Source organism: Crinia signifera, chromosome 1 (genome assembly GCF_055691185.1).
Source record: "Crinia signifera chromosome 1, ASM5569118v1, whole genome shotgun sequence".
In the NCBI taxonomy this organism is placed as follows: Eukaryota; Metazoa; Chordata; class Amphibia; order Anura; family Myobatrachidae; genus Crinia; species Crinia signifera.
In genome coordinates, this window is record NC_139217.1 from 353160418 (window position 1) to 353175806 (window position 15389).

The 15389-nt window shown below is 42.9% G+C and overlaps 1 protein-coding gene across 2 annotated transcripts in view; it reads left to right on the forward strand.

Annotated features, from left to right (window-relative positions):
• Nucleotides 1-7231, forward strand: part of SMPD4 (sphingomyelin phosphodiesterase 4) — a 40698-nt gene extending 33467 nt beyond the window's left edge. For both annotated transcript variants that reach the window (XM_083148229.1, XM_083148238.1), the window contains 4 exons: nucleotides 229-462; nucleotides 4454-4585; nucleotides 6481-6609; nucleotides 6796-7231. In XM_083148229.1, coding sequence (XP_083004355.1) covers nucleotides 229-462; nucleotides 4454-4585; nucleotides 6481-6609; nucleotides 6796-7119 — 819 coding nt within the window. In that variant the 3' untranslated portion in view covers nucleotides 7120-7231. The remainder of the gene's footprint in view (nucleotides 1-228; nucleotides 463-4453; nucleotides 4586-6480; nucleotides 6610-6795) is intronic.
• The last annotated feature ends 8158 nt before the right edge of the window (nucleotides 7232-15389 follow it).

The following is a 15389-nucleotide window of genomic DNA, read 5'->3' on the forward strand; positions in this document are numbered from 1 at the left end:
TAATATTTTCTCACACTATCTTTGTGTGTATTAGTAAGGAATTATTTTCAAATCTTATCAAAGTGGTGATATGTTGAAGTTCATATATAGGTAATAAGGCGCCTCTATTTTCATATACAGATTCATCTGTTGTTTAGCTATCCTTTTTAAGGCTTTTCTTAATTCACAATGTAATGTCTGTATTGACACCTTTTAAAAATTTATTTTTTTTTTTTTTATAATTTTCAGGTTCTTCGACTCGCTCAAATGATCATACAGGCCAAGCAGACAGCCAAATCCATCTCTGACAAATCCTCTGATTCCTCGGGCAACCAGTCATTCCTGTCCTGGTTTGGGTTAAACTCTCCAGATCTGAACAACACGTACACGGGAAATGACGTTGATGAAGTTGGATATGACAGTATTAGGAAGACTGATGAGCACTTGGAAAAAGCCCTGGAATATCTTTGTCAAATCTTTAGAGTAAGCTGCATCTATACAAACATTGTGATATTTATTCATTTTGCCTGGGTCACAGAAAAGATTGTCTTACAAAATCACATGTGTAGATGGCATCATTTTTGTTATTATCATGCTTTATATGGTGCCACAAGGGGTTCTCAGGACTATACAACTTACATTATTAAGAATGGTTCTAATGCAAAAAAAAGTTACCCAAAGTGCAAACCATTGAAGGGGTGTGGTATGGTACGTTGACAGTCACAATGTAAATTAGTGACTGACAACAACTTTGCTGTACCAGTGGTCACTTAGCTGCTACTGTGTTCGGGTCTTTTGTGATCATGAGACCATCAATTCCAGGCTAGACTTCCTATGCTATAGAGTTCTAAAAAAAGCTTTCCTCAAAAAACTATAATCCCTACCCTGACCCTCCCTTTAGTGTCTTAACCCTAATGTTGACATTTCTCATGTCGACAATTTGCCTGTTGACATCATAGCGGTCAATATTATCAATGTCACACTACACCCCATTGCTGGAGCAGGAATGAGAAGCACAAAGAGGGCTTACAATCTAAAGGGAGTTGGATTTTTGTACAGTGTTTGAGAGGGATGAGAGTTCCAGTGGTAGGGAGCAGTATGGGAAAAGTCTTGGAGGTGGGAGGAAGCAATCAATTCGGAGGAAACGCAGCATTCATTTGGGGAGCAAAGTGGGTGGACAATAGAAACGTAATTGACAGAATTTTTTTTTTGGTATTGAGCGGGAAACAAGTGACTGATTTGTTAATGTACACATAGAGCTGTGATGACATTAAATGTTCAGGAAAGAAGTGTGCAGTCCTTTTCAGATTACCATTTCATTGCATTCTTGAATTAGGCTCTTGTGCAATGATGATGGACATAAAGGAGGGGTGTGTAAGTTAAATGTATTTAATGCATTTAAGAAATCAATTAGCAATGTCCAGATTAGTTCACAGGTTCTGAAACTGTCATCAGGACTCCATACAGTGCTTGTTTTATTCTCACAGAGGGTCAGATTTATTAAGCTTGGTGAAGTGATAAAGTGTCTGGTTTTTATCACCGGCCAATCAGTTCCTAACTGTGAAGTTACAGGCTTGGTAACTTGGTAAAAATGACAAGTAGGAGCTGATTGGTAATAAATACCAGACACTTTATCACTTCACCGAGCTTAATAAATCTACCCCAGAATCACAAGTGAAATCATTGGCTCCACCTGTGGCTCTTTTTAAAATGCCAGTAAGTAATGAATGCACCTGTGCAACTGCTAGGTGATCTGAAAAACTTAGGCAGCCCATACACGCTGCTTTGTGGGCGTGCTGTACTAGCACTGATTGCATTGCATGTGCATCCGTTGTGCATGCAGTGCAATGTGATGAAACCTAAGTACAAAAAGTATGTGCTTGCACATACTTTTTGTACTTAGGTTTCATCACATTACATGCACAACGGATGCACATGCAATGCAATTTGATCCGTGCTAGTACAGCACGGAAAGCACGCCCACAAAGCAGCGTGTATGGGCTGCTTTAAACCTGTGTGGGGTCCTGAGGACGAAGTTTGAGAACCCCTGGATTAGTTTACATGTATATGAAAGTTTGAGCATTTTTTCACATATGAAATTAGTTTGTGCTAGTTCATCTAGGATCATTGCAAATTGGGATTAGGATGTGTACTGACCATTCAGGAAAAGTAGAAACTGGAGAGACGAGGATAGTTATTGAAAAGTAATAGAACATAGATTTATATTGGAGTATGAGAAGCTTTGGTTGAGTTTGAATGCAAAGAGGTCATTGTTGATGGACTATAAGGGATTGGGGTCTTAAAGGAATCAGACACTGAACAGTCAGGAGAAATCTATATCAAAGTACGCTATATGCTATAAATGTGTGTACACACGGTGCAATTTGGTTGCTCAGCAATTTTGGCTTAATATCTCTCAGCAATATATTGCTCAGTGTACTTTTTTCATTAGTGACCAGCAATTTTTTTAACCTCTATTCCAGGGGTCCTCAAACTATTTTTCTCTGGGACCCCATCAGACAATACCAATAATTACAGGACCCCAGAAATTTACTGCAGAAGGTCATCACATCACATGTGTAGTCAGCAGACAGCACATACATGGCAGCATTGTGGAGGCACTAAATGATGTGAGGAGTCTAAAATAAAAGACAATTAAACAGACTTTTCAGACTCCTTAAATCACTCACTGAGATTAGAAAATTCATCATCCTGATGGTCAGCAACATGGAGTCGGGACCCACTTTGAGGTCAGGACCCACAGTTTGAGAACTGCTGCTCTATTCTATTTTGACTAGAAATAGCTGGTGTATGATGCATTGTGTACCAGTGACCAGCGATTTTATTTTTTTTGTACCATAATTGAAGGACCGGCTGCGGGAGGGCGCTTCTAGCTACTTATCGGACAAAATGCAATATAAGCGACCATTTAGCTAGCAATACTGGCTAAAATCGACCTGTATGTACTGGGCTTTAAAATGAAGAAAGTTGGGCAACTATTAAGCTGGGTACACACCTAAAGATTTATCGGTCTGGTGGGAACTAAACTCTGAGAGAAAATGACAATTGAACAATTGCTTCCAAACACTTGAAAATGGATAAAAATGATTAGATTAATTTGATAAAATGACTTTAATCCGATTTATCTAAATTCCTATTTGTTTTCCAGCATATAATTGCAAAGTGTTGAGTCTCATATGCTCCCATGCACTGTCAGAGTTTTATTTCCAGCAGATGTATTGGACAGATAAATCTGAAGGTGTATGCCCAGCATTAGAGGCTTATACATACTGGCAGACGCTCAATCAATTTGGACACTATTACATTCTGTTTTAACACTTTTCTCTTACTAATCTCTTCACTAACACTATGTTTTTAATGTACTAATTACATTCATTACATAACATAACTTTGAATATAGCTCCGAAATCTTAACACTAACATTTATTAATACTTTAGTTTTCTCACTGTTGTGCTGCTCTGGGCTTTCTTTCTTATGCTGGTTTTTGGGGTGTGGCACCAAGATACAGCAATAGGGACCCCCAATACTCAGAGAAACCTTGACCGACGGCTTGGGGACTTACCAATGTATTTGCAAATCTATGTTACCAAGATCTCTGTATTCTATTATCTTGTAGTCTTTAAATCTGGTTACTGGTATCATTGTGTGCTGGGGGAAACAAACTATTAATGGTGTTTGGAAGTAGAATTTTGATCTTCACTAATCCAAATCTAACGCTTTCTGCACATGTTACATCTGCCCCCCTTGCAGTGCACATGGTTTTGTCCATTAGAGAGAATTTGTTTTTGCGAGTGAACCAGAATCATTCCCCATGTCTAGTTGTGTGAGCCATGTTTCTGTTATTGCCAGAAGGTTGAGATGATTTGAGAAGATATGATAAAGGATAGAAGTCTGTTCCTGACAGAGCATGCATTTGATAGACACTTTTAATGTTTTATCTTAGAATTGACCTGAGACTGGGTATATTCCTGGATTTACAGTATGGTGTGATGACAATAGATCGAAGTACATGAGAGATGAGTGTGAACTTTAGTGACCTATCACCCTCTGTTAGAAGCAGGACATTTTTAGTAGAGTAAAGGCCCATACACACTGGGTGACTTTGAGCTGAAAGCCGCTCAAAACAGCAAGTTTGAGCAGCTTTCAGCTCAAAGCTGCCCAGTGTGTATGGCCCGGCTATGAGAGAATAATGCAATGACACAAGTCCTGAGAGAGGCTCATCAAGGTGCTGTCAGTTGGAAATTGTCATTTTCCAGCTATGATTAAATCGATGAGAATTCTGTCACTAAGGGAATCGCACAAATGCATTGATTTACATTTTTGTAATCTGCATATGAATCTCTTAGCTAAATAAGTAATGCAGGACGATATCTGTACCTGTTAGATTAGACTCGTGGAGTATACTTAGGGCTCAGTGTATTTAGATCATTAAATAGTGTCGTCTCTTCCTAGCTGAACTCTTCTCAACTCGGGCAGCTCACAGTAAACTTCGGGAACATGCAGGATGAAAATGGAAGAAATCCGATGCCGGACTGTGTACAGACAGAGAATGGTGTGCTCCTCACCCCATTAGGCAGGCAGCAGGTAAGTGTAACACTGCAATTACTACCCCATATTGCGTCATCTGTATAACTAAATACATTGCTCACACTGACAACAAAATATCCTTCCTTTGTGCACAAACAGCAATTAAAGAACTTTCGCTGGCACTTAAACTAAACATAAGCTCCTCTCCTCTGCAACCTCCAGCAAGCCAGTGTGTTTTAAGTGCTGAAGGAGTTGGGCATGTTCTGGGTGGGCTGCTGTGTCAACCCCTCTGTAGCTAGACTTGATTCGTAACTCTTCTACTTAGACTGCAGGCTGTGCTCTGCTTGCAGCAGTGGGTGTGATGCTGTGGTGGGAGGGGAGCTGATCAGCATGGCTCTCTGCGGGGTCAGCATGGGTTTCATACTTCCTGCATTCACCTTCTCTTGGCCTTTCTTCAGAGGTATTATTGGGGGGGGGGGGTTGCAGCTTTGTTGTTTTTATAGGTGCAGATGTTAGCTCTGTCTCTATTTCCAACAGGGTCTGGTCCTTATTCTGGAAATCCTGACATTTTTGTAGGGTGTATTGCTGGTTTCAACCTTTATTTTGTCTGCTGCTAGCTATCTCCAAGGGATCTTAATCTGGTTCTTTCTGCTCTGAGCCCATGGAGGTTGGTTTTTCTCATGGCCATAGGTTTGACTCAGGATGTTTGCAGTATAGTTGCAGTATAGATGTTGTCTCCTATGAGTTGGCTTTTATCATTTTTCAGGATATGGTGTTACAGTTCGTCCATTTTTACGCACGTATATATGCAGCCCAGGGATGCGGTCAATTTGCCGGCGGTCGGGATCCCGGCGTTCAGAATCCCGACACTGGAATCCCGACCGCCGAAATCCCGAAACTTTCTCCCTCCGTGGGTGTCCACGACACCCATAGAGGGAGAATAAAATAGCGTGCCGAGCGTAGCGAGGCACCGGGCCCGCTGCGTGGCGAGCCCGCAAGGGGGGCGATCCACGTCCCCCCCCATGTCGGGATTCCGACCGCCGGGATCCCGACCGCCGGGATTTCATATCGGATCCGCAGCCAAAACCTTTCTTTGATGTTTAACATAACCTCTCCTGTAATTGCCGCGACCCCCCAAATTGTGTCTCATTACATTACATGTTAATGAGTGATGTGTGGTATCTGGAGCCTATATAACAATTGCTGTTTTTTATATTTACCCCCTTTTTTAACACTTTTGACACAATAGTGTCCTATTTTCCTGTACAACCAACCTGAAAATTTGTCTTCATCTTGTGGTTCGTAGACAGGAAGGGACAACATTGGTTCATTTTAAAGGTTTTTTTTAAGTAAGCTTTATTGAGCCTTATCATAGGAAAACTCTAGTAACGTTGTTTCTAAATTTACTGGTGTGTGGAAGCATTAGTATTACAATTATATCAAATTAGTCCTTGCTTCAGTCTTTTAAAATAGGTCTTGGCAGGCCGTTACAGCTTTTGCGTATGTTCTTCCACTAATGTTGGAGTTCTCTACAAGTTAGATAAGGGGAAAGTCCTCTGACAAGAAACTTGTTCTAATTACTTTATTCTTTTATAGCAACGCTGAAGGTTTCTAATTATCCTAACAGGTCTCGTAGAACTGAATAGAAGCTATATTCTACCTTTTGACTCCTGTATAAATGTTAAGATAGGGTGTAGTTGAAGTAGAGAGATGGGGCATATCATTGTCCAAAAGTTGACAACCATCCTAGTGCTGTACATAAGCAAATACGAACAGGAGAAAAAATTAATAATTGCAGTTTTTCATTTAATTGGTGAAATGGAAAATAGTGGGCATCGCCATTAAGCATTTACATGTTAGAAATGTATTTAGGCATGATAGAACTTTTTTTTTTTTTAAATGAACCTCTACACACCTTGTGCTGTGATAACCCTTCATTCTTCTAATTGCAGTTAATAAATGGTCTCCGCAAGTTTGATATCCAGTACCAGGGAGATCCTGAGCTCCAGCCAATCCGTAGCTACGAGAATGCTACATTTGTACGATCGCTGTATCAGCTGTCAAGTATGCTAAATGATAGGGTAAGGGGTGCGTTCTTCTCTCTTACTATATTCCTGTATTAGTGCTTGGGAAAAATGCATCTGAGGTAGGATGAGAACATTGACATAAATACCATACAACTTTGGCAATAGAGAAAAATGGCTGTTTAAGAAAAATAATAATAATTTAAACAATGCTGCATTTTAAAGTTTATTTCCTTCTTCCAGTTTGCTGACACAATGACTTCAATGTGCAGAAGACAGGACTTTCTGGGAAAATTTTGTAGCTACCATCTGATAAGCAGTCCCCCTGCAAGGAGAACAAGTCCCAGATCATCCCACGTTGCCTTAGAGCAGACCTCCCCTCGCATTCGTCTACGATTCCTTGCCAACTACTGGGTTACGTTTTACCTGCTTCTTTTCTACATTCTGTGTGGCCTTCTTCTGTCTGTGGGGCCCTTTACCTGCTCATTCTTCCTTCTGATTGGTTATCTTCTCTATGCTGCTGTCATGACCTTGCTTGCTGAAAAGTGGAAGCCGCATTCGGACTGATGACCTAATTTTATATATATATTTTTTTTACGCTGTGGATATTGTCAATATTTTAATGTTAAATAATGTACCCAGAGTGTTCTGAATTAAAACCTTTCCTGTGGCATTTGAATGTACCCTTCTTTGTCTAGTTTCCTCCAGCCATGCTGAAAATGGATACACACAGCATCCTATGTGCTAATACAGTTGTACTGTTAATGTATTCACCACTGCACTACACTCTGTGATGTGCTCCTCTGATCTCCGTAAGAACACCACACTATTGCACACACTGTAAGTGCTGGAAACCATCCCAAGTTACATAGTGACGGCAGAGCTTGGTATAATACTGTGCTGGAGTAAATACAGCCTGGTATATTACCATGTTCTGACATACTGAGGAACTTATCTGTACTTTGGGATCCATAAGACTGGAGTAAACAGCTGTACAGTTTGTGTATTTACCAGAGTTGGGTGTGTTTGCTATTAAAAAAATAATAATAATAAAATATTGAAAATATAAAAAGTAGTGTAATGACCTATGGGTGAGAGTTACTGAATTTCTGTGCAAAGGACAATTTGGCAATGGCTTATGCTATGTGTACAGATAGTGGTAGATGCTCAAATTAGTTCAATATTACCATTCAGGTGCATGCAAGGGAGGGGTTAATACTGAGTACACTGAGTGGTATTAGTAACCAATCTTGAACACTACATGATAATAGAATTCAGAGCTATTGGTTACATATACCTGCGCAGGTGTATGATATGCCCCCAAGCTACGTCAAGGCTTCTCTGTATATTGGGGGTCCCTAGCGCTGTATCTAGGTGCAGGGTGCGGCACCCTAAAAACTATCATAAGCTAGGAAGGCCCAGCTCAATGCATTTCGTCCTTCATCAGAAGCATGTTGTCTCCCCTGGCAGAAGGATTTTTATAGGGCTAGACAGGAGAAAACCGCGGGACTGCCGCGATTACCGTAAGTGCGTCTCATTTCCCCCGGAAGTCGGGTGAAACTGGATGTTTTTGATTGTAGCTGATTGGCCGGTGATAAGTACCAGGCACTTTATCACTTCTCCTTCCTTATCACTGCTTCATACATCTACCACTGTCTCTAGGCTTCCATACTCCATATCAATACTATGCTGGTGGGCTAACAATATTTATCAGTAAAAATATAATTGACACCCTAAAATAATGAGTTTTACTGGTTAGATCAGTATGTGTAATGTAGCAGCAATACTTTAGCATGTATTGCAGAGGTCAGGGAACTTTTTTAAATATTTAGATACGCCAACATTATCCCCTTGATTTGAAAGGAAGGAATTAATTATAATACACTCTGTACCCCCAGAAATTGATAAAATATCCTGTTAGTACGGTACACAGCCTGGCAGCCATTGAGGATGACCTTTTGTACCACACACAGCCATACATAGTAATCCTCATCAATGGCAGCCAGGCTGTGTGTGGTATAGCCATTGATACTGTGATGTCCAGGCAACTAACCAGCCACATAACTCCCATGATCTACGCCCTTTACTGGCTACCTGTAAAATGGCTAATTGTTTTCAAGATGGGCTTACTCACTTTCAAGGCCCTACATGACCAGGGCCCAAGGTACCTGCAGCAGCTGCTGATTCCTTACTGTCCTACTCAATTACTATGATCCGCTGAAGGACTAACCGTACCCTGAATTTCCGTGAATTAATCTGGAGGTCGAGCTTTCAACTTTGTTGCTCCAACTCTATGGAACTCTCTTCCTCGCACAGTGTGAGAAGCCCCCACTGTAGAATCCTTTAAAAATAGACTAAAGACGTACCTATTTACTCAAGCATTTCACTGACATCTACTGTTATGCTTGTTTTGTATTTTGAGCTGTAAAGACAATGGTAAAGCACTCTGAGTCCTATTGGGAGAAAAGCGCTATATAAATAAGGAATTTGGTACTTACCGATAATTCCCTTTCTCCGAGGCAGCAGGGGACACTGCAGTACTGACGTATGAGATAGAGTGGGTGCGTAGGAGGAGTCTGCACTTAAGTGAAAATTTCGTCTGTGGCTGGCTCCTCCCCCCTCTATCTCCCTCCAGACACCAGTCTTAAAAAACGTGACCGAGAGAGGAAGGGGACAGGCAAAAGAGAAACCACAGACTGTAAACCAAAGAATATTAGGTAAACCCTTCAACCAACAGACATGCATTCATGAAACCAAACAATACAGATAAATAATCCAATCTGTAAAAATACAGAACTAGCAGGACCCCCAAACAATCATGGCAGGAGCGGTACTGCTGAAAAAGAACCAAAGCGCTGGGCGGGCGTGCAGTGTCCCCTGCTGCCTCGGAGAAAGGGAATTATCGGTAAGTACCAAATTCCTTATTTCTCCTACCGCAGCAGGGGACACTGCAGTACTGACGTATGAGATGATACCAAAGCCACTACACCCGGGAGGGCGAGCGCTGAGGATCCTGTAAGACAGCTCTGCCAAAGGAAGAATCTTCCCTGGCAAACCTATCAAACTTGTAAAACCTGGCAAAGGTATTGGAGCCTACCCACGTGGCGGCTCTACAAACCTGAGTCAATGACACTCCCCTGGCAGCCGCCCAGGAAGTACTGACTGATCTGGTAGAATGAGCAGAAACCTTTGGAGGAACCTGAATGCAGGCCTTTGCATACGCCTCCTTAATAGTAAGGCACAACCACCTGGCCAGAGTCTGCTTCGACGCTGGCCAACCCTTCTTTTCTGCCCCAAACAAAACAAATAAAGATTCTGTCTTCCGAAACGAAGCCGTCCTATCCACATAGATGCGTAAAGCCCTTACGACATCCAAACTTTCAGAAGACCCAGACAAGGCCGGAACCACAATCGGCTGGTTCATGTGAAAAGAAGAGACTACCTTGGGAAGGAACCTAGGATTAGTCCTTAACTCTGCACGGTCTCTGTGAAAAACCAAAAACGGAGGACGGCAAAGCAGAGCCCCCAGCTCTGAAACCCTCCTGGCTGACGCCAATGCCAGGAGCATCAGAGTCTTCCATGTCAACCATTTCAAGCCCACTGAATCCAGCGGCTCAAAAGACTCAGATTTGAGAAACTCCAACAGGAGCCCCAAGTCCCAAGGCTCAGTCGGAGGAACATACGGAGACTGCAACCGTAAAGCTCCCTTCAAAAAAGTCTGCACCTCCGAAATGAGTGCCAATTTTTTGTTGAAAAATACAGACAAGGCGGAAATTTGGACCTTAATAGAACCTAACCGAAGGCCCTTATCCAGCCCTGCCTGAAGAAATTCCAAAAGGCGAGGAAGCTGAAAAACTGCTCTCTCCACCTTCTTCCTCTGACACCATGCCACATAAGACTTCCAAATACGGTGATAATGCTTGGAAGTTACCTCCTTCCTAGCCCTGAGCATGGTGGGAATTACTGTCACTGGAACACCCCGCCTTTTTAACAGGTCGGCTTCAACAGCCACGCCGTCAAACGTAGCTGCGTCAAGCCTGGGTAGGCGAACGGTCCTTGCTGCAACAGATCCTCCCTGAGAGGAAGACGCCACGGAACATCGGCCTGAAGAAGCTTCAAGTCCGAATACCAAGCCCTTCTCGGCCAATCTGGGGCTATTAGTATCGCTGAAGCTGACCCTCTTTTTATCCGTTTGAGTACCTGTGCTAACAAGGGAAACGGAGGAAAGATGTAGATGAGGTCGAAATTCCAACGAATCGTTTTTCTTTTTTAAGCAGGCACCCTGTTCAGGGATGCCTGTGTCACTAAAAAACGCTAAACAAAAAACAAACACAAATAAAAAACCTAGTCTCCTGTGGAGACCTTGCCGAGGATACCGACTCCTCCGGCACTTTTTTAAGACTGGTGTCTGGAGGGAGATAGAGGGGGGAGGAGCCAGCCACAGACGAAATTTTCACTTCAGTGCCGACTCCTCCTACGCACCCACTCTATCTCATACGTCAGTACTGCAGTGTCCCCTGCTGCGGTAGGAGAAATATCATTATTATTATTATTATTACTATTAGTGTCAGTATTTCAAGATGATATAGTGACAGTCTGTGCAATTTTTTCCCCTAGACTAGAGATGGGTATACCTTGACAGGAGTCAATAACCAGTCAAAGAAACTCGACACTACAGCGGAAGTACAGACTGTGCGCTGCCAAGATGGTGCAGCAACTAGTCGACTGTACTGAAGAAGCTTGTGGATCATGCAGGGAAGCATGTTATACACAAGGGCCTGATGCACTGCAGGTCCTTGTAGACTACTGTACTGTAACACAAACACACACACAGCCGGGCATGCATATAAAATCTATATGTAGATTCTGTATGCAATGTAATTCCTGGGGTAATAGACTGTTGTACAGCCGGGCATGCATATAAAATTATATACATGCCCGGCTGTGTCTCGGCAGAGCGACCGTCCATTACCCCCAGGAATTTTTTTTTTTTGCCCCATTTGGTGTAATTTACCCCTGTTACCTGACCACTGTTCTAGATCACTTGCCTGCCTTCAACACGGTTGACCATTCTCTTCTCATACAAACACTACAATCTCTAAGTTTCAGACTAGAGCCTTGGTTCTCATCCTATGTAATCGCTTTTTCAGCATGGGCTTCTGATTCTACCTCCTCTTAACTACCTGTCAGTTAGGCTCAGACATAGGTCCTCTGCTTTTCTCAATCCTCCCCTTAATTGCCTAATCAGTATTGCTCAGTGTCTCTGAATGCCTTTCTGCCATTTCATCTTGGATGTCATCTCGCCACCTCAAACTCAACATTTCCAAAACAGAACTAATTATGTTCCCACCAGCCAAGAGTAGTTACCAACCTGATATCTCTATCACTGTTGAGAACAATCCTACTCCACAACCTCACTGCCTAGCTGTCACCCTTGACTATGAACAGTCCTTTGTTTCTCATATTCAATATGTCTCTAAATCATGTTACATGCATCTAAAAAAACATCCAAAATTCATTCATACCTTACACAAGACACTGCAAAAACTCTAAACCATGCGCTCATTATATCATGCAGGTATTATTGCAATAACCACTTTACTGGTCTTCCTATAAAAGACTCTCGCCACTACAATCCATAATGAATGCAGCTGCAAGGTTGATCCACCTGGCTAGTTGTTCAGCATCTACTGATCCACTGTGTCAGTCCCTTCCTCGGTTGCCTGTATTTTACTGTATTCCATATAAAATACTTCTGCGCACATACAAATCTCTTCACTTATCTCAAAATATATCCCCACCTGACCTCTGTCTCTCATCAACATATTATTGCTCCAAGTTACACGTCGGGCAGCACCCACCTTATGGAATGCCCTTTCACACACATTAAGACTCTCCTCTAGCCTCCAAACTTTCAAGGGGATGCAGTTACAATCCCAGCGGTCGGGATCCTGGCGTCCGGAATCCCGACCGCCGAAATGCCAACACATTCTCCCACCGTGGGTGTCCACGACACCCCTGGAGGGAGAATAAATTAGTGTGCCGAACGTAGCGAGGCACCGGGCCCACTGCGTGGCCCGCAAGGGGGGGCGATCCACGTCCCCCCCCCTTGTCGGCATTTCGGCTGTCGGGATTTCGGCGCCGGGATCCCGACCGCCGGGACTCAATACTGAATCCCTTTCAAGCGTCCTCTGAAAACTCACCTCTTCAGGCAAACTTATCATATTCCAAAACCCCCACTTAGCCTCCAGTAGCATTCATATCTAATTGCATCCCATCAGGACTGTTTTGTAATCTGGTGGGAATGCCATGCAATCCTTATGAATCTCTCTTTTTATCCCTAAAGATTTTAAACTCCTACCTCTATTGGTTTGTTACTACCCAGTTTGTTTAATCACTGTTCTTTCCAATTGTAAAGCAAAATGAAATATACTGTGCTATATATGAAAAAATGTAAATATGGTAGATTTGTACTTCCCTCCTTCTACTCTCCTGTCGACCCTTGTAATTGACCAGTCTCACCACTTATATGATCTCATAAGGGCCCCGCCATTGAGCATACATATTACTTCTGTTGTGAGCACAAGCATTAGCACCTTGTCTATTTGGTTAAAAGACCGGTTGACTGCGGTGACATAACTATGTTTTTGACGCTGATGAGCCCTTTCCATATATTCGTTCAGGAGTGGCGCAATCTGCCTTATTTGGCCATACAATTGGGACATAAACTGAACGATGTTAGGCCCTTGTTTCCACCCTTCTTTTAACAGATCCAGAATCCCTCTGGGTTGTCTCCCATAGGAGGAGTTCAAAGGGACTAACCCTTTAACAACTCGCACAGATCTTTCATAAGTTTAGAAACAAACAGAATACCTTGGTCCGTTAATACCTTCTTTAGTATTCCCAGACAGGTATACAGTATTTGAATTATTATTTAACAGTTTCTTATATAGCGCACACAATCCAGAGCACTTTACAGAGAATATTTGAACATTCATATCAGTCCTTGCCCCAGTGGAGCTTTACAATCTACACTGCTCAAAAAAATAAAGGGAACACTAACATAACACATCCTAGATCTGAATGAATGAAATATTCTTATTAAATACTTTGTTCCAGTCACATGAGGTCTAGCATTGTCTTGCATTAGAAGGAACCCAGGGCCAACCACACCAGCATTTGGTCTCACAAGGGGTCTGAGGATCTCATCTTGGTACCTAATTGCAGTCAGGCTACCTCTGGCGAGCACATGGAGGGCTGTGCGGCCCCTCCCCCCCACCCCCAAAGAAATCCCACACCATTACTGACCCACTGCTAAACCGGTCATGCTGGAGGATGCTGCAGGCAGCAGAATGTTGTCCTTGGCATCTCCAGACTCTGTCACGTGTTCAGTGTGAACCTACTTTCATCTGTAAAGAGCACAGGGCACCAGCAGCAAATTTGCCAATCTTGGTGTTCTCTAGCAAATGACAAACGTCCTGCACAGGGGTTGGGCTGTAAGCACAACCCCCACCTGTGGTGATCGGGCCCTCATACCACCCTCATGGAGTCTGTTTCTGACCTTTTGAGTAGACACATGCACATTTGTGGCCTGCTGGAGGTCATTTTGCAGGGCTCTGGCAGTGCTCCTCCTGTTCCTCTTTGCACAAAGGCGGAGGTAGCAGTCCTGCTGCTGAGTTGTTGGCCTCCTCTACATCGCCACATCTCCTGATGTACTGGCCTGTCTCCTGGTAGCGCCTCCATGCTCTGGACACTACACTGACACAGCAAACCTTCTTGCCACAGCTCGCATTGATGTGCCATCGTGGATGAGCTGCACTAATTGAGCCACTTGTATGGGTTGTAGACTCCGTCTCATGCTACCACTAGAGTGAAAGCTTTCAAAAGTGACCAAAACATTAGCCAGAAAGCATAGGAGCTGAGAAGTGGTCTGTGATCACCACCTGTAGAACAACTCCTTTATTGGGGGTGTCTAGCTAATTGCCTATAATTTCCACCTGTTGTCTCTTCCATTTGCACAACAGCATGTGAAATTTATTGTCAATCAGTGTTGCTTCCTAAGTAGACAGTTTGATTTCACAGAAGTGTGATTGACTTGGAGTTAAATTGTGTTGTTTATGTGTTCCCTTTATTTTTTTGAGCAGTGTATATTCCCTACCACCATGTACACGCACACATTCTAGGGTTAATTTTGTTGGAAGCCAATTAACCTACCAGTATATTTTTGGATTTTGGGAGCAAGCTGTAGTACATGTAGTAAAACCCACGCAAGGGAGAATACATACCTCCCAACATGATCCTCTCCAGGAGGGACACAATGCTCTGTTTCTGGACTTCCCTGATAATGTATGATTGCCATCACCTGTTTCACACAGGTTAATTGTGTAGAAAGGCACTTCAACATAGGTAATGGCAATCATTAATTAAGGGAGAAGTCCAGAAACAGAGCAATGTGTCCCTCCTGGAGAGGGTCATGTTGGGGGGGGATGTGAGAATATACAAACTCCACACAGTATTAACAATTCTTTGGCAATCATGCTAGACTTTATTTTACGCAGTGGTACAGCCTCCAGGTATCGGGTGGCATAATCCACTACCAAAAGTATATATTGATGGCCTCGAGCAGACATTTCCACTCACCCTATCAAATCCATACTGATTCTCTCTCAAAAGGCACAGAAATGATAGGGAGCGATACTAAGGGAGCCTAAATTCTGGCAGTGGTGCCATCTTTTGACACACTGGGCTTTCCTATTGACTGCGACATGAATGCTTGGCTAAAAGAATCTCAATTGTATGTGTTGGTGTTTTCTCCTCCCCTAAATGGCCACCCCAGA